At 43.6% G+C, this 25,442-nt stretch overlaps 1 protein-coding gene across 6 annotated transcripts in view; it reads right to left on the bottom strand.

The window, feature by feature from the left end:
- The window catches only part of CA10 (carbonic anhydrase 10), a 509,308-nt gene that overhangs the window by 409,200 nt on the left and 74,666 nt on the right, over positions 1-25,442 (bottom strand). For 5 of the 6 annotated variants that reach the window (XM_053298318.1, XM_053298322.1, XM_053298319.1 and 2 more), the window contains one exon: positions 5,177-5,251. In XM_053298318.1, the coding sequence (XP_053154293.1) occupies positions 5,177-5,251 (75 nt within the window). Of the gene's footprint in view, positions 1-5,176; positions 5,252-25,442 lie in introns of those variants that run through there. The other variant, XM_053298324.1, reaches the window with a different exon arrangement.

Below are 25,442 nucleotides of genomic sequence, written 5' to 3'. Positions count from 1 at the left end.
TATTCACATATACCAGCATACTGAACTGAATGATTGTTGAGTGGCAGCAACTGATACAATTTTGGTGGCTAGAAAATGTGCTTCTCCATCATAATCAGCTGATTTCACATGCTACATTTGTCAATGTGAGCATGTGCCCAAAGATAGACAGGACTCCCCCACACCACATCAAACAAAATAACTTTTGTGAACCAGCCTTTGCTACACAACTCATATGGAAACAAATATGTTGTTATACTGGATTTATCTCTTTCTAAGCCCAGAAATGAAGTGTAGCTTTTATCCCAAAAGGATATGAGGTCATTCACACAATCATAAACTGTGTTCAACCCAGTTTTGGGAGCTGTGTGTGCTCCCAATTTTTGGTTATGTGGAACAAGGTAAGAGAAACACCTGGGTGGAAGTGATTGTGTGGAGCCAAGGTAGGAGGAAAAGCTACCCACAGGTTTTCCTCCTACCTTGCTTCCACACAACTGAAAATTGGAAGCACACATAACTCCCAAACCTGGATAGAACACAGTTTTTGATTGTGTGAATGACCTTCATATTTACAGAGCTTTTTGTAAGGCCAGAATTATAGAAACTGAAATAAATGCACATATAAAGACAAAAATAAAATAAAATTACAAGCATCTATACAACACATTCTTTAAGAGTTTGGGTTTTCACTAAATCAACTGCAAATATCTGACTGTAGTTTATAAACTGATTATTAATTGCTTAAGGGAAGCACAATCTTTCTTTATCTGTGCTAGTTTTTAACTCAAAGAAAATGAACATTTGATCAGAACCAAAGCTCCTTTTGAATACATTCATGCAATTTCTTTTGTTTGGCTTGATTGTAAATCCATACAACGTTTTCTTGGGTCTTAGCAAAAAGAATAAACAAAAGCTAAAAGGCAGCCACTGAACACATCCCTAGAATAGCTTGTCATCCTCTGGAGCAATAACAAAAACAGAATGGAACATATGGCTGCATTTTATGAAGTGTTCGCCAAAGACAAATCTCTGCAGGACCTGGAGCATGCATGTGGAATTGCTTAGTGTGTTCTACTTTCTCTTCTATTTATGCACCTAGACGTTTAGGGAGTAGAATAAGGTTTGCTGGGCACTCGAGGCTGAGCGTGATGAGACGGATTTGCAGCTGCTCTGCACCCTTGAGAAACAGGAGTTGAGTTTCTGGGTTTTTAAAAAAAAATTCAAGTAATTCCAAGGTGCACTCAGAAGTCCAATATTATGCACTGGCATTTGAAAAATTGTGACTTTCAGTTCTACTGTGAAATAGTTGGATAATACAATGTACACATCCTAGAGGGGCCATAGCTCAGTGGTAGAAATCAGGATTTGCTTGTAAAAATGTCCCCAGATTCTATCTCCGACATGTCCATTAAAAAAGGATCTTAGGTAGCAGGGAACAACAGTTTTCCAGGATGCTCAAACATATCCTCTTGTTGAGTATCTTAAGCCATTCACAGATCACTGCTTTTCTCTATGACATGCACATGCCAGACATATCCATTCACATGATCACAAATCCCAGGATGAAAAGGAAATAAAAGAGCCTTTAATCTTGCCAGGAGATGCAGTCCTTCTCGCAATACACATCTATCCTTGATCCAGCCCATGAGCAAACAGAGGCTGATATAAATTCAAGGGCTGTTATCCCAGAATAACTCACTGTGTAGACAGCCCATATTCTGTTTGGTATAAATAATCATCCATAGCAAAGGTGCGTGTGGAGTTACTAAAGACTGTCTGATCTAAGGGTCTTTTCATACTACATGTGAGCTTGTCTCATACATGTCATTTGCAAACTAATTTTGGCAGTGCTAAACACCACAGAGTCACCTTAAGTGGTGCAGTGGGGAAATACTTGACTAACAAGCAGAAGGTTGCTGGTTCGAATCCCTGCTGGTACTATATCGGGCAGCAGCTCATACTCATAGGCATCAACTCATACTGCATGGGAGGAGGCAATGGTAAACCCCTCCTGTATTCTACCAAAGAAAATCACAGGGTTCTGTGGGCACCCGGAGTTGAAATCGACTTGATGGCATACCTTGCCTTAACTTTAAACACCAGCGAGTCTGGAGGTATACATTTCCAAACACTGGGCCCATTCCAAGGACCTAGGAGTCAAATCCCAACTTTTTAAACTTGAGATATTTTTATGCTGCTGTTTTTATTCAGGATTTGGATTAATTGCACTGTTGCGTGATATAAAACATACTTTTCATACCTTTTTTTAGTTTATATATTTACTTCACTTTGAGGTCATTCACACAATCAAAAACTGTGTTCTACCCTGGTTTGGGAGTTGTGTGCGCTTCTAATTTTCCGTTGTGTGGAAGCAAAGTAGGAAGAAAACCTGGGTAGAAGTGAATGTGTGGAAACAAGGTAGGCGGAAAAGCTAGTCCTACTTTACTTCCACACAACCAAGAATTGGGAGCGCACACAGCTCCCAAATCTGGGTAGAACACAGCTATTGATTGTGTGAATGACCTCTTTATATCCTTTCTTAAAACCCTGAAAATATTTGAATGGAGGAAGGAGGTGTCCCACTTTCACTGACCTCTGCGCCAAACCTATCTCCTGGCTCTCAGGCTCCAGCCCACAAGGCCACAGGTGAGTTAAGGGTTAGAATTATAGAATTAGAGCCCTTTCTCACAAGCAGTGAGAAACGGCAGTAGGGTTCATTATGGGAATCTCCCCTCCCCAAGTCTGCTAGCTGTGGCTGCTTGCAGGCCCGGCTGACAGACAATCGTAAAAACAAGATTAAGGGAGCACTAACTCCCTTAACCTCATTTTAAAGGGAGGCTTCATAGGCAGGTTTGCCACCGTGGTGCTGCTGGGATTGGGATCGGGATCAGGCCTGAACCCGGCGGGACACACATGCATGCAAAACCGGGCTTGGCTCCCTTAACCCAGTTTTGCATATGCATGAGTAACAGAGTCTCGGAGGTCTTCTAGTCCAACCCCTTGCTCAGTACAGGAAACTCTCTGACAGCTTCTGAGTGAAAATCTCCCTTGAAGGAGAGCCTAACACTGCATGAGGCACAGACTGTTGCACTGACAAACAGCCCTTACAGATAGGAACATAGGAAGTGGCCATATACTGAGCCAGACCCTTGGTCCATCTAGCTCAGTATTGTCTATACAGACTGGCAGCGGCTTCTCCAAGGTTGCAGGCAGGAATCTCTCTCAGCCCTATCTTGGAGAAGCCAGGGAGGGAACTTGGAACCTTCTGCTCTTCCCAGAGCAACTCCATCCCCTAAGGGGAATATCAGAATTCCCCCGAGTGCTCACATGTGGTGTCCCATTCAAATGCAACCAGGGTGAACCCTGCTTAGCTAGGAGGACAAGTCATGCTTGCTACCACAAGACCAGCTCTCTTCTGGCCTAAGCCCACTTCTTCCTCAGTTCCCTTGCCTTGCTGCTTCCCAGGAACTGAATTGTCTGCTGTCCTCTCCCGTCACCTCCCTCAAATATCACACGGCAAGTCAAACAATCTCGTAAGGAGCATCCAACCTTTTGCAAAAGGTGGCCAACTTCTCATGAGGCTTCAGGGCCAATAGGTGTGTGAAGCACTGTCCCCTGTCACTAAGACAACCAGGATGCTGCCTGCCTTGCATCGAGGCAACTGTTGAACCATGGCCATTGGAGGCAGCACCTCCCAGGCAAACAGCCCTGCTGCACTTGCCCACCTCCACCCCAGGATGAGCTCAGCAAGCAGCAGTGTGGTGGGCAATTATCTAAGACACCTCCTGATTGCAGGAATGGGGGTGATTCCAGGCAAACAAACAAATATATAAATCATGTCTCCCTCACATGTGCCTCAGCACAGACTGCTGTGTGTGGACTCACCACACACTCCAGGCAGCATGAAGACATATAACTTTCCTTCACACTCTATGGTGTTCACTTCTGCAAACGCTAGTACGCATTATATTTCCAAAGTGAACTCATTCTAAACATCCCATTAGCAGAACCTCCACTGAGATATTCCTATTGTGTGAGAAAGCAATACATCCCACTTAATATATTCTCTGTCTCAGGAAAGTCTGAACCAAGGAAATAAACAGTTTGACTAGAAATAATCAGTGCAGCTGAGCTGAAGGAAACCCAGCATGTGATCCTTCCTCTGTATAGAACTGGTCTCTCCCCTCATTTAATTTGTCTCCCCTATTTTTCCTTCATTTGGGATCACTTCTTTCTTATCTTGTGGAAAAGGTTTCCTGGCAAATTCTCAGAACAGAAGAGATGGAGAGACCAAGCTCCCTTTTAGGAACTCTTGAAAAACAAGTCCCACTAAATGTCAAAAGGAGTGTCAGGTTTCCTTGCCTCTTCCTTAGCTTTCAGATGACAAGTATGAACAAGGGATTAAAATGTATTTGAAAAAGAAAATCAATGAAATCAGAAAGCCATGGGACATCCAACAACGATGCCACCTCTTCTGAGGTTGGAAATATGGTGCTGATCTTGTTAAAAACATTGGCTAGCATCTAGACTAGCTAGTTATAATGAAGACCCAGTGGCGAATATACTGAGCATCCACCTGCTACCATAAGAGAATTGCACACTTGAACAGTGAGGATGCCCCAAGCTCTGCTGAAGTCCTGTTGAATAGCAGAGCGCACATGGGGAGAGCGATGTTTGCAGATTCGTGAGTAATCTTTGCTGTCCAGAAATATGTCCCTGAGGGCTTTGTGAACCTAATGGGCACATTTCTGGATGGTAAAGAGCACTAGCAGAGGCAAAGAGCACTAATGGGAGGAGGAATCCACAAATATCATTCCCCACACACATGTTCTGCTGCTCAACAAGACTTTGGCTGAGCTTGAAGCAGCCTCACTGCGTTTTAAAAAGCAATGAACGCACCTATTGCAGGGCTTGACAAATCCAAGGTGCCAGGGAGCCATGGTGCCTAGAAATTTTAACCTTAGCACCTAGACTAGGATATTCAGAGGCAGAATTATTTAATAACATCTTTATGTTTCTCAGGCAGCCCTTTCCTAAGTATGTTACTTGCAAAGGAGAAAAAGATAAGCCCACTTACCCTCCCTGCACAATGTCCATCACTAAGTCTGACAATTTTGCCCAGTGTCCATTGTCTGGCTCCTAGACTCAAAGAAAATTTGTCAAGGCCTGGACAACAGGACTGATCTATAAAACTTACCCGGAACAAAGCTTCCTTGGACCACCTCCTTATACGCCCACCAGCCCTCATGGATTTTTGGTGAATTCTGCTGAGCTAGAAAAAGAAAAATGAACATTAAAACAGATAGCAGTATTTCCTATAGTGTAACCAGTTCTTCCAAGTCCAATCCCCATTTACAGTAAACACAGGGAAGGGGATAGTACCCACTGGCCATGCCTCTTCATGCTAATACCCAGCAGCTGTGTGTTTCAATTTCATAAAAAGGAGCAGCACCCACATATTTTTATTAATAACGATGATGATGATGATGATGATGATGATGATGATGATGATGATTCAATTTCTATACCACCCTTCCAAAAAACACCACAGGAAGAGAAAATCTAGTTCCCATTTGTGTATCTACATATCACCCCCTTTGTCATGAAACCTGAGCATGCGGCCACCAGGGGCTAGCATGTATGGTTCCCTTCCCTGCACTTATTGAATGCCAGTATAATTTCCAGAGAAGAAGGATTAAGTGTTCAGAAGAACATACATTTCCGGGGGGTGGGGTAGACTTATTAGATACCAAGGGTTAGGTATCCAAGCCCTTACCTAACATCAAGAGGCCTTGGATCTCAAACTGTGGTTCTCATTTCTGGAGACCAGCTGGGGTAGAAGCTTAAAGTTTTAAGGAGCGAGAAGTTTGTATAGGCTGAGTTCATACAATCACGGTGATTCAGATTATAGAGTTAACCAGGATTGCTGAGCCCTGCAGAACTGATTGTGGGAACCCAGAATGGACCAGCCAATCTTGGTCAAATCACTGCAGTTAACCCATATTTAACCAGCACAGATAACCAGAATCAGATCTCTGTGAAGAGAGCCCTCCTTTTGCTGGAGGAACCCTGTTGGCACTTCTCCATTTTATATGTGTGTATGTGTATATATGTATATATAAAAACTATCTATCTATCTATCTACATACATATATACATATTAAATATATATACTGCCCAAAACATACATCTCTGGGAGCTTTACAACAAAATAAAAACAGAAAAAGTAAAACATTAGCTAAGACAAAAACAAAAAGTTTAACACATTACAACAATTTAAAATTTTTTAAACAATATTTTAAAACATCATTAAAACCATTAAAACAATATAAATTAAAAGCCTGGGTGAATAGATGCATCTTTAAAGACTTTTTAAAAGCTGTCAGAGATGGGGAGGCTCTTAATTTACACCAAAAAAATTAATTTAGACCAAAACCTGTAAGCAGGAAAAATACGCCTTTCAATTTTTTCTAACTAGTGCAGGGTGGGAAAATATATTATTCCTGTTTGCAAGTTTTCAGCTTGTCAGGAAAACCGGATTATCATGGGTATTGTGCTAAATGATTGGCTGACAATGCAACTGTATCCCTTCTAGAGACAATGGCCTGGCAATGCTGTTTGTAGCCTGTGTTTATGAAATGCCTTATCAGGTCAAGAAGCATCGAGTTAAGCATATTAAAAAGAAGCTCGGGTGCATTTGGGGCGGGGGAGATGCTAAAACCCCAATCCTAAATCATGCTGTGTCAGCAACTAGGAGGCTCAGATGGCTTACAGATAGTTGTACCAATGTTCAGATTGCACTGAAGAGCAAGTGCCCAGCTTAGGGTGCCAGAAATATTGTATGAAGGTCATTTAAAATAATTGAAGGGTGATTTTTTTAAAAAGTGCCAGTTCTGATTGACAGAGGCTAGCAGGAGCACAAAGGCAGTATCTATGCTATCAGGCAGGCAAACTGGGGAGCTGATCCCCTAGGGCAAGACTCTTCTCTGAACCTTGAAATCTCTACATTTGACACCAGTCCTGGGAAAACACTTGAGAGAAGTGCACATGAAAAGCACAGCTGACATGGATTTGCACTCTGCCATGCATTGAAACACCCTCCAATGCCACCAACTAGGGCTTGCTGTTCCCAGAAGAATGAAAGCAGAAGCTCCATCTTGCAGGCAAAGAGGGACTGAGGAGAGACATGCGGTGCTGAAGGCTCTCCCCATTCTTCCCATGGGTCTGATGCCAAAGGCCAAGAGGTCTTGTAAGATGAGCAAGGAAGCTGGGTTTTGTTTGTTTTTTTAACCTTAATCCGCTCCAAAGCCGGATTAGTAACAGAAGCCCCAAAAATACAGGGCTGACAAATCCAAAGGAGACCGTATACAAACGCTCCTTCCTGAGTATCCCGTCTGATGTCCTCACAGCACAGTGTGCCTGTGGTATTTAATCTCATACCCATCTGACAGGATGGCACAATGCCTGCTGCCCTCCAAAGCAAGTCTGACCTTACAAGTGGGCTACTGGTGCCAACAACCAGAAAAGGCTTTAAAAACAGACAGCCAAATAAGACTGTCTATATCTTAATTCCCTGTCCTGGAGAAATAGGTTGCTGCAACAGAGCTGCAGGGCCATCCCATTTGAATAGACAGAGCAAACCCATCCTGCTCTGTTATAAGCTGCAGTCCCATTATAGCTGCTTGGAGAAATTTATCAGTCACTGAGGGCTACAAAAAACTGATGAGTCCATGGTGGCTGAAAATCCTTAACAACAGCAGGTAGGTGAGTTACCCTGCTATAGGATAACTCTGTATGCAAGCAATAACGCCTTGAATCTGGCTATGGTAAGGTATAGTGTGCCATCAAGTCGATTTCGACTCCTAGCGCACACAGAACCCTGTGGTTTTCTTTTGGAAGAATACAGGAGGGATTTACCATTGCCTCCTCTCATGCAGTATGAGATATTGCCTTTCAGCATCTTCCTATATTGCTGCTGCTCGATATAGTACCAGAAGAGATTTGAACTGGCAATCTTCTGTTTGTTTGTTAGTCAAGCATTTCCCCACTGTGCCACTTAAGGTGACATCTTAAAGCAGGGATTCTCAACATTGGGTCCCCAGATGTTATTGGACTTCAACTCCCATAATCCCCAACCAAAGGCCACTGGGGCTGAGGATTATGGGAGTTGAAGCCCAATAACATCTGGGCACCCAACATTGAGAATCCCTGTCTTAGAGTGTGCCATCAAGTTGATTTTGTCTCCTGGCGCCCACAGAGCCCTGTGGTTTTCTTTGGTACGGGCTTACCATTGCCTCCTCCTGCTCAGTATGAGCTGATGTCTTTCAACATCTTCCTATATCACTGCTGCCCGATATAGGTGTTTCCCACAGTCGGGGAAACATGAGTGGGGATTCGAACTGGCAGCCTTCTGTTTGTTAGTCAAGCGTTTCCCCACTGTGCCACTTAAGGTGGCTCTGGCTATGGTAGTTGTAGCCAAATCAATACCATCAATGCTGCTGCCTCAGCACAAGAGCTGTGTGTGTATGTGATTCTCTTCCATACATAAGTCATAGCCAGTTACTCCAGTGATGTGTACGGAACAAACAAAAGGGGCTGTGAAATAGTTGAAAATGATAGTAATGTTGGCACATCACAAACACGTCTGGGAAGGGTGTCAGCCATTATATAGAGATATTTGTCAAGTATTTATAAAAGGTACATGTCTATTAGCGTATGTCTGCACCAGAATCCAGTGTCAAATTTCTTTTTCATTTCAATCTGTCTTTCATTGCCCTAATATTAACAAATGAGTGGGTATGTTCACTTGTACTAATGAACAAGTGGGAACATGTTTTTAAAAACAACAGGAAATGGAGCGATGGTGATGAGAGATATGACAAGGTGCAGACTGCTTAAGCTCATCACTCTGTTTGTAAAAATAAAGCTGGTGTGGGCATACACTTACATGCACAGCCACCTTTTCTGGAACAGTCTATTTACTCCCTTTGTTAGCTCTGCAGAAATAATTATGCTACATGCCTTAGCAACCAGTGAGCTTCAGGAGGGATAGTAAGCATGGTTCCCTCTAAGGCATGCGCATGTGCTCACAAGTTTTCTGATGTCCGCTCAGTTAATTTTAGATCCCGCTCAGGTTGAATCAGGAAGGTCCCAATCTGAATGTATGTGCACACACAATGCCTTGATACTGCTGCCCAGAACAAAACTCATTCTGCACAGAGAGGGGGGGAAATTAGAGGGACCACTGGTAGTGAGTGTGGGGAAATACGGCTTTGAAGAGCAACAAACCTACCTGCTGCTCATACCCAAAATGCTTTACTGGGTGGAAACGCCCGACCAGACATCCTGCAGGCAGGCTGCCCTGCCCTCGCTGCTCAATTGGCCTCCACCCATGTGCAGAGACCATTTGTAGGGTTAGTACAACAGGCTTGTGCCATACTAACCTCTCAAATGATCTCCATGCATGCATGGAAGCTATCTGAGCAGCAGGGAAGAGGCAGCTTGCCCACGGGATGCCAGATCGGACTCCTCCTCCCTGTAGAGCATTTCAGGTATGAGCGGCAGGCAAGTTTGCCGTTGTTTAGAGGTATTTTCCCATCCTCACTGCTCTACCTGGAGTGGCACTCACCAGCCACTACTGCTTACATTTAGATCCCTCTGAAGCCACAGTCTCTTTTCCAAGAAGTCTTTGGACAACCCCTTAGCTGCCATACTCTGTTGTAAAAAAGGCAAAGTCCATGTAAATGAATTAAATGTACCCTGTTAGTCTCTCTTTGTTGCCTCCCTGAGGCAAAAAATTTAGACTGTATGCTCCTCAAGACTGGGACCTATCCTCAGCAAGCAACAAGCACACTGATGTGTACTAACAACAACAACAACAACAACGGAGTTATGTAAAAAAGAGGTGGCTGGTGGGCTGCTTTGTCTGCATTAGACTGCTAAAGTTGCAACTAATATAAGAGAAAATTGACAAGGGTGTATAGTAGTAGTAGTACTACTACTCCCACTATTACTACTACTATGCAATGTTTCAACAAAAAGTTCACAGAGCAGTTTACACATAAAAAGAATAAGATGGTTCCCTGTCCCCAAAGGGCTCATAATCTTAAAAAGAAAAAACGAAACAAACAAACCAACCACACCAGCAAAAGCCACTGGCAAGATGCTGTGCTGGGTTGCATAGGAACAGCTGCTCTCCCCTGCTTAATACAAACAGAATCACTGCCGTAATTTTCAGAAGAAATGCTGCATCAGTGAAAAATGCCACACTAAAGAAAAAAGGCTGATTTTTTTTTTAAAAAAAGAAGAAGAAGCAGAAACACAGTATTGGCAGAAACGCCACAGCTAAAGAGAACATCATTAGCGCTTGAGTGATATCAGTACATGGACTCCAGTTCTTATGTATAGTTTCTTATAGTAAGCATAGAGATTACCTATGAAAGTGGGTTCCACAGGAGGAGGGGGGGAAATCCCACACGTAAGTGCCACAGGTGTAGAAAATCAACTTTTAAACACGTATGGTCACGGCATTTCTCACAAAAATTACAGTACTTTGAAAGGTGCAGTTAGCAAGGATATAGTGACTTATCCAGTCCTGGAAAGCGAAGAATGTCTGTTACACTGTTCCCTAGTCTAAGGCATGCCCGTGTGTATGTGCTCACAAGTTTTCTGATGTCTGCTCGGTTAATTTTAGATGCCATTCAGGTTGAATTAGGAAGACCCCGCTCTGAATGCACTTGCGCACACAGTGCCTTGATACTGCCACCCAGAACAAAACTCATTCTGCACAGAAATGAAATAAATAACAGGGACCACTGGTCTGTTACCAAAGAATTACTATCAATATATTATTAATTCTTATTATTAATTCGATTTCTATACCACCCTTCCAAAAATGGCTCAGGGCGGTTTACACAGAGAAATAACAAACAAATAAGATGGATCCCTGTCCCCAAAGGGCTCACAATCTAAAAAAGAAACATCAGATAGACACCAGCAACAGTCACTGGAAGTACTGTGCTGGCCGTGGATAGGGCCAGTTACTCTCCCCCTGCTAAATAAAGAGAATCACCACGGGAAAAGGTGCCTCTTTGCCCAGTTAGCAGAGGTTAGATGAAAGTTGGAAAAATAAAATTGACAAATTTAATAAATATTTTTAAAAACGAGTAATGCAAGCTTATAAACAGCCAGTTGCCTCCTCAGCAGTTATGCGTTTTATTCTATATTACTATAAGAGGCTGTTCTCACGCACACCATAACCCACGCTAACCCTTAACCTGAGCTCTGGGATTGTGTGTTCGCTGGGGCTATGTTCACCTTCAGCAGAAATATTCAGCCCCAGCAAGCCTAGAGCGCCCGTCTCCTGGGAGTATCCCCACGATGCACTGCACATGTTGCACAGTGCATTGTGGGATATCTTTGTCACACAGTGCAGATCGTCTGGGATAGTGGTCCACGCAGAAGTAATCAACTGCTCGTCTGGGGGGAAGGTGAGTTCAACCAGCCTACCCCACCACCACCGCACCTGTAGGAACGACCTCTAATAGGTTTATTAGCTTTAATTATTTTAACTGTTTTATGATGGACTGTAACCCACTTTTTATTACTTATGAAAAGCAGGATATAAACATGTAAACTAAATAAATACACAACTGAGAAAAGTCAGGCTTGTCTCTAGGAAGAGAAAGATAACAGATGGTTCTTTTCCCATTTTAGGCTGTGGATGTACCACAAATTAGGAATATAAGAACATATTATTATTATTTCTTGTTTACACAGCCAGACAGGTGTTGTTTTTGTTGTTGTTGTTATTTTATTATTATTATTACATGTATATCCCGCTCTTCCTCCAAGGAGCCCAGAGCAGTGTACTACATACTTAATACTTACAACCCTGTGAATTAGGCTAGGCTGAGAGAGAAGTGACTGGCCCAGAGTCACCCAGCTAGTTTCATGGCTGAATGGGGATTTGAACTCGGGTCTCCCCGGTCCTAGTCCAGCACTCTAACCACTACACCACGCTGGCTCTCCATAACATAAGAACAGCCCTGCTGGATCAGGCCCAAGGCCCATTTAGTCCAGCAACCAGTTTCACACAGTGGCCCACCAGATGCCTCTGGGGAGCCTACAGGCAAGAGCTATGTGCATGCCCTCTCTCCTGCTGTTGCTCCCCTGCAATTGATATTGAGAGGCATTGTGCCTCTGAGGCTGGAGATGGCCCACAGCCATCAAACTATTAGCCACTGATAGACCTGTCCTCCGTGAATCTGTCTAAGCCCCTTTTAAAGCCATCCAAGCTGGTGGCCATCTCCACTTCCCATGGCAAGGAATTCCATAGATTACAGTAATTGTGTGCTGTGTGGAAAAGTACTTCTGCTTTGTCAGTCCAAAATTTCCCAACCTTCAGTTTCATGGGGTGACCCCTGGTTCTAGTGTTGTGAGAGAGGGAGAAAAATTTCTCTCTGTCTACCCTCTCCACTCCATGCATAATTTTATACACTTCGATTATGTATCTCCTTAGTCTCCTCATTTCCAAGGTAAAGAGCCCCGGATGCTGTAGCCTAGCCTCATAAGGAAGGTGCTCCAGGCCCCTGATCATTTTGGTTGCCCTCTTCTGCACCTTTTCCAGTTCTACAATAACCTTCTTAAGATACGGTGATCAAAGCTGTACACAGTACTCCAGATGTGGCCACACCATAGATTTGTATAAGGGCATTCTAATATTAGCATTTTTATTTTCAATCCCCTTCCTAATCATTCCCAGCATGGAATAAGCTTTTTTCATAGCTGCCGCACAATGAGATGACACTTTCAATCCACCATGACCCCAAGATCTCTCTCCTGGTCAGTCACTGACAGCTCAGATCCCATCAGCGTATATGTGAAGTTGGAGTTTTTTGCCTCAGTGTGTATCACTTTACTTTACTTGCTTACATTGAACCACATTTGCCATTTTGTCGCCCAGTGCCCCAGTTTAGAGAGATCTTTTTGGAGTTCCTCACAATCCACTGTGGATTTCACTACCCTAAATAGTTTAGTGTCATCTGCAAATTTGGCCACTTCACTGGTCACCCCAACTTCTAGATCATTTATGAACAAGTTAAAGAGCACTGGTCCCAGTACCAATCCCTGAGGGACCCCACTTCCTACCTACCTCTCTGTTTCCTGTCCTTCAACTAGTTACCGATTCACACATGAACCTGTCCCCTTATTCCATGACTGCTAGGTTTACTCAAGAGCCTTTGGTGGGGAACTTTATCAAAAGCTTTTTGGAGGTCCAAGTATACTATGTCAACCGGATCACCTTGATCCACCTCCCTGCTGACACTCTCAAAGAACTCCAATAAGTTAGTGAGGCAAGACTTTCCCTTGCAGATAGGGGTGTGCACCGGACCGTGGACCTGCGGTTCGGCACTGGGGTGGGGGGTTCCATTAAGGGCAGGGGGGGCTTTACTCACCCCTCCCGCGCTTTGCAAGTTTGGTGCCATAATTCATTTAAAAAATGCGCCGCAGAATCGCCCTCCACTCCTATGGCTCCGGACCGGGGCTCCTTCCTGTCTTCAAAATCGGGCGGCAGGATACTTCCCTGCCGCCCCCGAAGCCCCCTCAAGCCATTTTAGCCCTTTAAATCTCGCCTCGGACCGAGTCCTATGGCGCTCGGGCGGGCGGCGGGGAGATGTCCGTCCGTCCGCCCGCCCCCTTCCCTGCCTTCTGCGAAGTGCAGGGAGCCTTCTGCGTGCGCGTGCGCAGAAGACTTAAGTGCAGGGAGCCTTCTGCACACGCGCACGCAGAAGGCTCCCTGCACTTCGCAGAAGGCAGGGAAGGGGGCGGGCGGGCGGACGGACATCTCCCCGCCGCCCGCCCGAGCGCCATAGGACTCGGTCCGGGGCGAGATTTAAAGGGCTAAAATGGCTTGAGGGGGCTTCGGGGGCGGCAGGGAAGTATCCTGCCACCCGATTTTGAAGACAGGAAGGAGCCCCGGTCCGGAGCCATAGGAGTGGAGGGCGATTCTGCGGCGCATTTTTTAAATGAATTATGGCACCAAACTTGCAAAGCGCGGGAGGGGTGAGTAAAGCCCCCCCCCCGCCCTTAATGGAACCCCCCACCCTAACCCTCCCGAACCAAAACCACCCCTTGTCCGGACCAGTTCGGAGGCCAGTAGAATGGCCTCCGAACCGGTCCGTGCACACTACTACTTGCAGAAGCCAAGCTGGTTCTCCTTCAACAAGGCCTGTTCTTCTTTATGCTTAACAATTTTGTCCTTAAGTATGCTTTCCATCAATTTACCCAGAACCAAAGTTAAGCTGACCAGCCTGTAACTTCCCAGATCCCCTATGGATCCCTTCTTGAAAACTGGAGTCACATTGGCTACTTTCCAGTCCTCTGGTACAGAGCCTGATTGTAGGGATAAATTATATGTTTTTGCTGGGGAGATCGGCAATTTCACATTTGAGTTCCTTCAGAACTCTTGGGTGGATGCCATTTGGCCTTGGTGATTTGTTATAGTTTAGAACATCTTCCCTTGTCACCTCAAATTCACCCAGTTCCTCAGCCGCTAAACCTGAAAAACTCAATTCTGGAGAGGGTATATGGTCAGTATCCTCCGCCGTGAAGACAGATGCAAAGAACTCATTCAGCTTCTCTGCAGTCGCCTTATCCTCCTTAATAATCCTTTTCACACCCTCTAAGGGTCCAACTGCCTCCCTGGCAGGTTTTCTACTTCAAAGAAGTTGTTGTTATTTCCCTTGACACTTGTAGCGTTATGCTCCTCAAACTCTCTCTTTGCATCCCTTATTGTGTCCCTGCATTTCTTTTGCCAGAGCTTATGTTCCTTTCTGTTCTCTTCATTTGGGCAGGACTTCCATTTTCTGAAGGAAGTCTTCTTCCGTCTTATAGCTTCCCTGACTCTACATGTTAGCCATGCTGGCATCCTCCTGAACTTGGTGGTACCTTTCCTCCTTCTTGGTATACATTCCAACTGTGCTTCTAGGTCTGTGGTTTTGAATAAGTTCCATGATTTCTCGAGTGATTTGACCCACATGACTTACCCTTTCAACTTCCTTCTTACCAGTACCCTCATTTTTGAGAGGTTTCCTCTTCTGAAGTCCAGCACATCTGTGTTGGACTTCCTTGACAATTCTCTACTCACATATATGCTGAATTGGATCACACTATGGTCACTGCTACCCAATGGTTCTGCAACTCTGACATCTCGCACCAGGTCCTGGGCACCACACAGATTAAATCCAAAGTCACTATCTCTCTGGTTGGTTCCGCGACTAACTGTTCTAAGGCACAGTCATTTAGCACATCTAGAAATCTGGACACTCTCTCATTACCTGAATGTGAATTTACCCAGTCTATGCGTGGGTAGTTGAAGTCACCCATTATTACTGCCCTATCTCTCTTTGACGCCTCTCATTTGTTTCTCCAGGTCACTCTCAATGCTTTGATCCAGAGGGCGGTAGCACGTCCCTAGCAACACATTTCCTTTCAGTCCTCATAATATTACCCATGATGATTCTGTGGAGGACTCTCGTCCACCTAGGTTTTCTACTTATTGGAATCTATCCCTTCTTTGACATACAGAGCCACTCTCCTCCCCCAACCCTACCCTCCCTGTCCCTTCTATAGAGTTCATGTCCAGGAATAATAGTGTCCCACTGGTTCTCACCATTTCACCAGATTCCTGTTACAGCCACTTATGTTTTCATTAGTAACTAAATTACTTACTGGTACATGTGGACATCAGTGTTCCTTCAAAGGCGTGTGCACATGCACGTGCTCACAAGTTTTTAAATGTCTGCTCAGTTAATTTTAGATCCTGCTCAGGTTGAACCAGGAAAGCCCCACTCTGAATGCAGGTGCCCACACACTGCCTTGATACTGCCGCCCAGAACAAAACTCATTCTGCACACAGATGAAAAAAATTAGAGAGAACACTGGTGGACATATGGGTTAGTAAATACTGGTATGAACTAGTAACATTGGTAGACCTATTAATAGGATAGTAATGGTGGTAGACTTATTTATGAACTTTTTTTTTTACCAAAACCTTTATCATAAAGCCATGGACTCAGTCAAAAAACCCAACAGCCAATCCACCTGCCATCAGCAGTTTGGAGGAAAGGCTGCTGCTATTAGAAGATCCTGGGTTGCTCTGTCACTTACTAAAAGTGCAAAATGAACTGTTCAGGGCTCGGGAAACCTGAGTTCAAATCCCCACTTGACCAAGGGTGGCCTTGGTCTAGTCACTCTCTCTCTGATTCACCTACCTCACAGGGATGTTCTGAGGATAAAATGGGCCGTTTCTGCTGCCCCGGGCTCTTTGGGAAAGGACAGAATGAAAAGTATGGCAAATATATGGCAAACCAAAGGAAAAATAAATGGTAAGCCTAGGCAGCACAGGAGTGTTCATTTTGAAATGGTCTTCAAGGAACAGAGAGAGAGACAGAAAGTATTCTCAGAGGCTGGCATTCCGTGCTGCACTCTGATGATGGAAGAAGCCCTGCAGGGATACACAGAGGCTGGGAAGTAGCAAAGACCCACTATTCTTATGGGCTTCAAACAACAAATCAAAGTGAAATGAGATTATATGCATTTTTTCTTTAAAAATTTAAAGTACATTGCTCTTATAAATATTTGAAAGGAACGGTTGTGTAAAACTCTGATTTTATCAGACTCTAAAGAAGACTTAATTCACGAAGTCCAGTAAAACAATGATTTCTGCTTAAGAGGCTCCTCCAACTCTATTGCATTTTCTATAACCGCAAGGTTGTTTATTTCCTCTGCCAGGCTTTCCCCACCTCCCTGCTCTTTGGCTGTCAGTGAAAGATGGAGTATGTTATTGATCAGAGGGATCATCAGTCAAACAGTTCTCTTTTATGCATGCAAAACAGTAAACAAAAGCAAAGTAACTTTTCAGTGATGGATTTCACAAAGCTTCTGAAAAGCATTCTTAAGAGAAAGTAGAATCCCTTGTTTATCTCAATGTAACCTATAACTGGCATGATCTTAGATGAACTTTAGGGTTTAGCAAACAGGAGAGCGATAGGGTAATTGGCTCAATGCTAGCACTTGTTTATACCATATTATTATATAATATTTATATACAGGTGGCCCTCATTATCTGCAGGGGTCTTGTTCTTGCCTACAACCGTGGATAATGAGGCCTTAAGTGAATGGAAATTGGAGTGTTAGGTTCCTGGAGGGCAAAAAGCCCCACCACCACCACCACCACCACCAAGGCTTTTAAAAAGCAGGAATAAGAGAAAGGAAAAAACATATCATGCTCTCCAGCTGTCCAACAGTTGTAGACTAATATCATTCAGGTGCCAAATTAAGACTCTTATTGACCACCAGAGTCTTTAATAGGTGAATTTTAGTAAATGTGTACTGTTTTATTGTCTGTATTTTACAGTTGTTCTACTATGCTACTGGTCTACATTTCATTGATCCCGATTACCTGGGTTGACATTCTCAGCTGCTGTGTTTTTTTTTTGTTTTTTGTTATTTGTGGACAACATCTTGACTTACAAAATGTGTGTGCAGCAAGGAAGTTCATGTATATTTGCTATGTTCTAGAGTAAAGCAGTGTGGGTGGTCTTCCCTTCCCTCTGTTCTCTGATCCCTGGAAATATGTCTCTGAGGTTTGCACAGCCCTAAAGGACATATTCTTGGGAATAGAGCCCTTTCTTATGATCTGTGAGAAGGGCTTGAAAGGGCGAGGGGAGGAAGCCTCGAAAAGCTTACCTCCCCCACAGACTATCCTCTTCTTGTTGCTGGCTGGGTGGATTGCCCACCCAGACAACTGCTGGCTTCTGCCGGCAGCAGGGAGATTTGGGGGCTGGGAGGCCCCCGGAATTCCCATATTGCACTGTGTGAATGCAATGGGGATTCCTGCAATGCCAACTGGGAGGCTGCTGGTGTGTGGTTGCCTCTCAAAGCCGCACAGCACTGTCACACAGTTAGCCTTGCTAATGGCACGTTTGCTTAACTCCCTTAAGATTTGTCACCGTGCCACCGCCAGGACCCGCGTGGCTCCTGGCAGTTCTAACATACAGGGAAAACCAAGTTGGGCTTCCCTAGCCCGGTTTTGCTTGCATGTGAGAACCACCTCAAAGAGTGCTTCAGAAGGAAGGGGAAATCAGGAAAAATCACACCCCATGCAAGGGCCCGCACTGTTTTTACTCAGGAACATAGCAGTTGTGCACAAGCTCCCATTTCTGCACATGTACTTCGTAAATCGGGATGTCAGACACCGTTTTTCATTTGGATGCATTATTGTAATTTTAATAGGTTTTCATTGTGGTCCACCTTGGATCAAAATGGGTAGGTGTATAGAACTATTAGGAGCAACAATCTACTATATGTTTTGAAGAGTTTTTTGTGGGTGTGTTTGTGCAAAAGAAAACCATACTTCCTAATTACCTACAGATACCAAATTTTGCATACACAATCTTATCACTGAAATTAGCTGAATGAACTACTTTTTACGCTGGAATGTGTTTAGGGAAATTTCGTCTTTTAAAGAAGAAATTCTGAATATAATTATCAGATTTTAACTGTTATTGTTCTCAAGAGATTTTCAGCACTCAATAATCAGTTCAATAATTCAAAAATGTCATCATGCCCAAGAAAAGCAGAAGATCTAACTCCTTATAACTGAGCGAAGCAGCACCTTTTTAAAGTCGTGATTCTCTTTATTTAGCAGGGAGAGAGCAATTGGCCTTTCTGCCCAGCACAGCATCCCTCCAGTGGCTGTTGCTGGTGTCTATCTTACATTTCTTTTTTAGATGTGAGCCCTCTGGGACAATGTGCCATTTTATTTGTTGTTGTTGTTGTTGTTGTTAAATTTATTTATTTATATCTATGAAAACCGCTTTGGGAGTTTTTGTTGAAAATTATAAATATTTATTATAAATATCTGTCATCATCTTTCTCAAATTCCAACTTATGATGATTCAAATTCACCATTTATTTTATTTATTTATCAAATTTATTTACTGCCCCAAACTTCCATCTTTGGGCAGTTTAAAGGTAAAGTGTGCCGTCGCGTTGGTGTTGATTCCTGGCGACCGCAAAGCCCTGTGGCTTTCTTTGGTAGAATACAGGAGGGGTTTACCACTGTCATCTCCTGTGCAGTATGAGATGATGCCTTTCAGCATCTTCCTTCATCACTGTTACCTGATATAGGTATTTCGCATAGTCTGGGAAACAAACCAGCGGGGATTTGAACCAGCAAGCTCTGGCTTGCTAGTCAAGTCATTTCCCCGCTGAGCCATTAGGTGGCTATCTCTGGGCGGTTTACAACAATATAAAACAAGTTAAAACACAGAAAATAAAAAGCTTAAAACAATTTAAAACCACAGTCAAATTTAAAAGCTTGGGTGAAGTCTTTAAGTATTGTTTTAAAGTTGCCAGAAATGGGGAGGCTCTTATTTCAGCAGGGAGCGTATTCCTGAGTCTTGGGGCAGCAAAAGAGAATGTTTGTCCCTGTGTGGCCAACAGTTGAGCCAGTGGCAACTGCAGATGAGCCTCTCCAGATGATCTCAACAGGCGGTGGGGCAAACAGTGAAGAAGACTATGAGGCGATTCTCACGAACGAGAGCAATCGGGCTAAGGGAGCATAGCCCGATTTCGCCTACGCGTGAGAACCACAGGGCTCACAGCTGAGCTCAGTCTCACCAAAGTGGGTAACCCACTGAAGTTACCCGCCCCTAAGCCCAGGTTAGCGGAGGGAGTGCTCCACTAACCCGGGCTTTCGGATCATGTGTCGTCATGGTGCAACTCCACACCGCGGCAACTCACAAGTAGATCCCCAATGGGGAAGCTAAAAAAGCAGCCTCCCGGCTCAGGGGTCTCTCCAACATGTCCTGCGCACTCGCGCAGGGCATGCTAGAACTTCTGGGGGCCATGTGGCCCCCAATCCCTGCAGCCCCCACTGGTTCCATGACGGAGCCGGCAGTCGTGTGGGCGGCCGATCTGGCCACCAAGGGCTCTGTAGGCGCTCATCTGCGGGGAGAGCGGACTAAGCCTGCTCTCCTCACTTCAACCCATATGGCGGTTCCCACTGATCGTGGAAACCGCCCCATTCTCTTAAATACTCTGGGCTTAAGCCATTTATGGCTTTGTAGGTTATAACCAGCATTTTGTTTTTTGCCTAAAAACTATAGTAATTATTAAATAAAATGAATAATATTTGAAATTGAGATACTACAAATTTCAGACTATTATTTTACTTCCCTTTTGCAAGCACATTAAGAAAACTTCTATTACATATATTTAATTTATTGATCTTTCCTATAAGTATAATCTTCCCAAAATGACTTTGCCCAGTCAACAACAGGCCTCACCTACTACTAAGAATACAAATTCCACATAATTCAAAGGCTTACTTACTCAATTTTGTAGGATTACTTGCTCATAAAAAGTATCATTTCAGTCATTGTAAGCCTATTCAAACAGACCCAATTCAAAAGACATGTAACAAAACAGGGAGGTCAGCATGGTGACTAGCCCTAAGCACATGACCTCATGGTGATCATCATTTCAAAGGTCACCAACTAAATCAGTCTCAGCAGCCAACACTGCCAAATGTAAGTCTTAGCCAAGAACTAGACCTGAAGAATAAGGTAATGGAATGCTCGATAAAGAACAGATTCTGGAGCAGAGATACTTGCAACAGATAGAGACCTTTAGGTTCGAATGCAATATTAAGCCAACTAATAAGCATCTTAATTCAGAATACAATTTAGAAGGACTGCTTGTTAAACTTCTCTTCCCCTGAGATATTATGGACCAGTGGTCTTACAATGAATGCAGTCATAGGTTAAGTAAAAAATAAATTATTTACACAAGCAATAAACAATACATAACACCTTCTCTGCATAGATACAAACTCTGTTGGCGGATGGTTATCCATGTAAAGATTAGGAAAAGAAGTTTGTTATTTGATCTACGCTCCACTCTTGACTATTAATCATTCCCTCATTTGAGAGCTTTTATACAGAGGAAAATACAAAGGGGAAAGTGTGTAGGCTCTGAGGTTCCTAAAAGGCATTTTCAGGCTCAAATTAAATTGAAAGGTTGTTGTTTTTTTTAAATCCATCCAAAGAACCTTAAGAAGATTCCCATTCAAATTCTGTGAGCATTTATGTATGCCTTTAACTTTCTTAGCCAGCAATGTAACTGCAATTAACAGCATTCTCACAAAGTCAAGCTCAGACAGAAATATCTGCAGGACTCTCATAGCATCACGCAGCTTGAAACTCTGATCACTCTCAAGCAGAATACTGTCAGAGCTTCTTTTCTAACTAGGCCTTGCCCAAAATTATATCTGACAGTATAATGTTAGAATATTCAAATATTTATCATAAAATTAGAATATTTGTATTATTAGAATCTTTGTATTGTTTGAATAATAATTATTAGAATATTCAAATATTAAAAACTTTCACAAAAACGTCAGATATCATTTATTCCTGTACTGTAATAAATAAGCATATCCATATATGTATGCAGGCAGTGCATATCCAAGCTGTTTGAACAAGGTGGAGAACTTTTTATTGTTCAGTACTACAATATTTTCATTTGGCAAACCCATTAAAGGGGCAGACACAATTATAGTACAAACCTAAATGTGGAGATTACCCATATTTAGATTCTGGCTGCTCTGACCTAATTCCTCCCACTCACCACTTCCAAGTATCTTAGATCGCTTTGTAACAACATTCTAGCTGGAGAAAGTCAACTTTCAACCCACAACAAACAATATAGGAAACATTGTCAACCTGGATTCAGTCCCTGCCCCACAAAAGTAGTCTGAACTGTTAGACCAAGTAATATGGTTGCCAGTGTGTTTGTGGGAGCACCTACAAGTGCTGGATGTGGGATTACAAAACACACACACACACACACACACACACACACACACACACACACTCTCTCTCTCTCTCTTTCTGAGCTTATATGTATCAATCTAGAAAAACGATCCTCAATAAGAAATCAGTTTCCACTTAGGCTGAGCCAAAAGTTCTCAACTGAGAACTTCAACTGAGATCTTTAGGTTTGAATTTAAGGAGAGAGTGAAAAGCAAAACTACCCTTCAGATGCCTTTTACCTTCCACCACAGGTTTGTAGCACTGGAAAAGGTACTCCTTCTGGTGACCAGAAGAAGTTATATTTCCCAATAACCTCTTTGAGTAAAGCTAAGGGGTGACATAGCATCATTCTGACAGAAGTTCTAGGGGGAAATTATGTCCCTCATTGACAACCTACTTTTCACTCATAGATCAGTCTTGCTACATTTGGGAGACTGTGTGGTCTGAGCCAAAATAACTCCCCCTCCTTTTACAGATCCACTTGCAGATGATAAGTGTGGGGCCCCATTCTGACTATTCTTTTGAAGGGGACAAAATAAGAAGGTGCAAATTCACTGCCAGTGGTACCAGCTTTCAACAATGACCCTTTCCCCAACAGAACATCCCTTTCCCTTACCAAGATTTTAAATCTCAGCTGAGATTGGTTCAGCTTTTTTTAAAACCCACCAGAAAGGGGGAAATAATCATTTCTTGTATCTTCAATCTCTAACACCTTCTCCACAACTTCATCTTATTTGATCTCAGAGTCTAAGATTTCATAAAATGCCAACTTTAATCTCTATGCAAATCAGTTAGTGAAAATGTTTTGCAAATATTAATCACAAACATCCCAAAATGTCCTCTTGACTTTCCTCCAATTTTGCTCTTGAATGTAAAACACTTTCATAACTATTTGCAAGGAGCTATGTTGATTCTTGAATAAATGCTAGTAATATCAGATCAGTTAATAAAACCATCTATCTTGACAAAGTCAATCAAAATTAGTTTTAGGAACTTAAAATCAAAATATGTGTTTCTCTGGCCAACTTTTATAACTTTATCCAACCTCTACTTTAAAATGACACAAGCATTTGAACTGCAGTCTTCCAAAAGTGTTTTTGCATCTCCTGGTCTTAAGAGAGGTTTTGTTGCAAGAATCATAGGTAAGAAGTTACTCAGGCAAACTGTGCACTTAAACATTGTTTAAGTAGAAAAGCCAACTGCATGTACAATATAGGGCCAGTTCAGACAATACTGTTCCTACCCACACAATCAAGAAGGAGATGTGCTGAGAGAATGCCCATTGGGACGTCCTTCATGAATTTCTCTCTCTCACACACACACGGAGCATGCAGGGAGGACCTCTGCAGAAGACATCCCAATAGGAGCACTCTCAGAACATCTCATTCTTAATCACATGGGCAGGAAAAGCATTACCCGAACTGGCCCATAATAGCAATGCAACAACATATAGCGTCCAGACATAAGCACTATGCAAGTGTACAGTCTCAAATGGAAGCACTCTAAGTACCAGAATATGTAGAAAATTGACTTCTTCAACAGGAATCAGCCTGGGCACTATATTCCACTCCTCGAGCCTTTTTTCAAGTCCATCTGCTATCAGATGCATTTCTCTCACTTCAGTGTCCTATCTCTCCTGCCCTTCTTCTCAAACCTCCTTCTCCTCCACCTACCTTTCTCTTGGGTTTTATGTATTATAATATTTAATGGGGCCAAACCAAAAGTTATCCATAGATAACTTTTAGTTCAAAAGGAATCAGGTGGCGCATAATTACATAGCATCGTTCTGGCAAGAGAAAAAACATGGAAGGAAATAACAAGTGGGAGAAAAAATTATAGCTGGCAGTCACCAAGGAGGAGTGTCTCATCTGCCTTTCCCCATCCAACCCCTGAACACTTCCCAAATGCCCTCCTGTGCTGAAATTGAGAGAGCCGTTTTGGCTCAATCCTACATCAATAAATATACCAGGATTTAACCATTCCCAGGCATCAGCCTGCCATAGTGCCTGAAAATTTAAGTGTGTTGCCTGAGCCGGTGATGGACAGATGTGACCAGAAGGAGGGGACAGATGTGACCAGAAGGAGGAGTGAGCAAGCAATGTGAGGACAGTTTGCTTCTTCCTCTTCCTGGTCACATTGGTCTACCTCCTAATTAAGTCAGACAGAAAAAAACAGGAGGAGTAGGAAGCAATTCACCCCCACCTTGTTTGCTCATGCCTCCTTCTGATCGTGTGAATCCACCATTTGCCTGAGCCAGGCAGATGCAACCCGGAGGACGAGTGAGCTGGCAATGTGGGGGTAAGCAAGGTGGCAAGTCTGTTGCCCTCTCTTGGAGCAGAGGGCATTGCTGGGGGCAAGTGGTGAATTTACCCACCCCCCTGGAGCAGGGGGCAGTCTGACTCCTAAATGTTTGGAGTGGCTTCTAGAGCCAAAGAAAATTTATCGAGGCATACAATCCAATAAAAATAAAACTGGTTGGATCCTGGAGAGGGTTTACCTGAGCAGAAAGGCATTTCCACTTGCACAAGGGGAATATGAGATTTCCTCCAACTCCCACCCAACCGGCTATATTTCACATCGTACATTATGGACTAGATGGGCTATGGGCCTGATCCAGCAGGGCTGTTCTTATGTTCTTACTCCTGAGTCCCCACAAGGTTATTCAGTCAACTCAGGGTTATCTTTTCAGTGGCTACTGAAGTTGCAGGACAGAAGAACAAGAGGAAAAGTCCTGCTTCGCAAGAAGAGTACCACGCACAGTTCTGTGGATCCAGCTCAATACCACAACAATCATGTAAAAGAGCAGTCAAAAAGTGAGAAGTCAAAACCAGAGACAAACAGATCTAACGTACTATCCTGGAATACAGCTCTAACGTATTATACTGAAATGCAGTAAACAATGTCTGCAACTTACGAAAAAGAGAGCAGAAATGGGGCCAGGTATACCTCTCATTGGGAGCCAGTTTCAAATCATAGGCAACCGCTACCTAAAATACCCTGAGGTCATTTTCACAACCAGCCCTATCCGGTGGGGCAACACTAGCCAGGGTAGGGCTGGTTGTGATAACCACTGGAATTTCTCCCAATCCCAGAGTCTGGATTTTGTACCTGGCTAAAGGTGAGGTAGGAGGGCACACACACACCCTCCTTCCCCACCACCCAGTCATGTGGGTACATGGGCTGCCATCAGCCATTACTACCATAGAGGATGGGGGAAGAAGAGATTCAGCCTCAGAAATTTCATCAATGCTGCTGAAATTCCTGTGATCACATTGTTCAAACGGTGCATTGTGGAATTCCTGGCAGCCAGGCTTTGCTCCCAAGGCCTATGGAGTGCAGCACCCCTCGCCACAATGTGGATCATGTGGGAGCACGAGTGGCACCGCTGGCCAGAAACGGGTGGTCATTTGGGGATGGTAGGTACAATCCTGCCTTCCCCCTCACCCTCCCCAGCCCCAGTCCAAGCAGTTGTGTGAATGACCCTCCTGTCTCATGAATGGCCTCCCTATCTCCTATCCCACCCATCAGTCATACATCTGATGGCAAAGGAACTGGCAAATGGGCCTCAGAAGCGGAATGTAG

This window comes from Hemicordylus capensis, chromosome 2 (genome assembly GCF_027244095.1).
Source record: "Hemicordylus capensis ecotype Gifberg chromosome 2, rHemCap1.1.pri, whole genome shotgun sequence".
NCBI classification, from domain to species: Eukaryota; Metazoa; Chordata; class Lepidosauria; order Squamata; family Cordylidae; genus Hemicordylus; species Hemicordylus capensis.
Note: the sequence above shows the minus strand (reverse complement) of the source record. Positions and strands in the feature narration are given on the sequence as shown.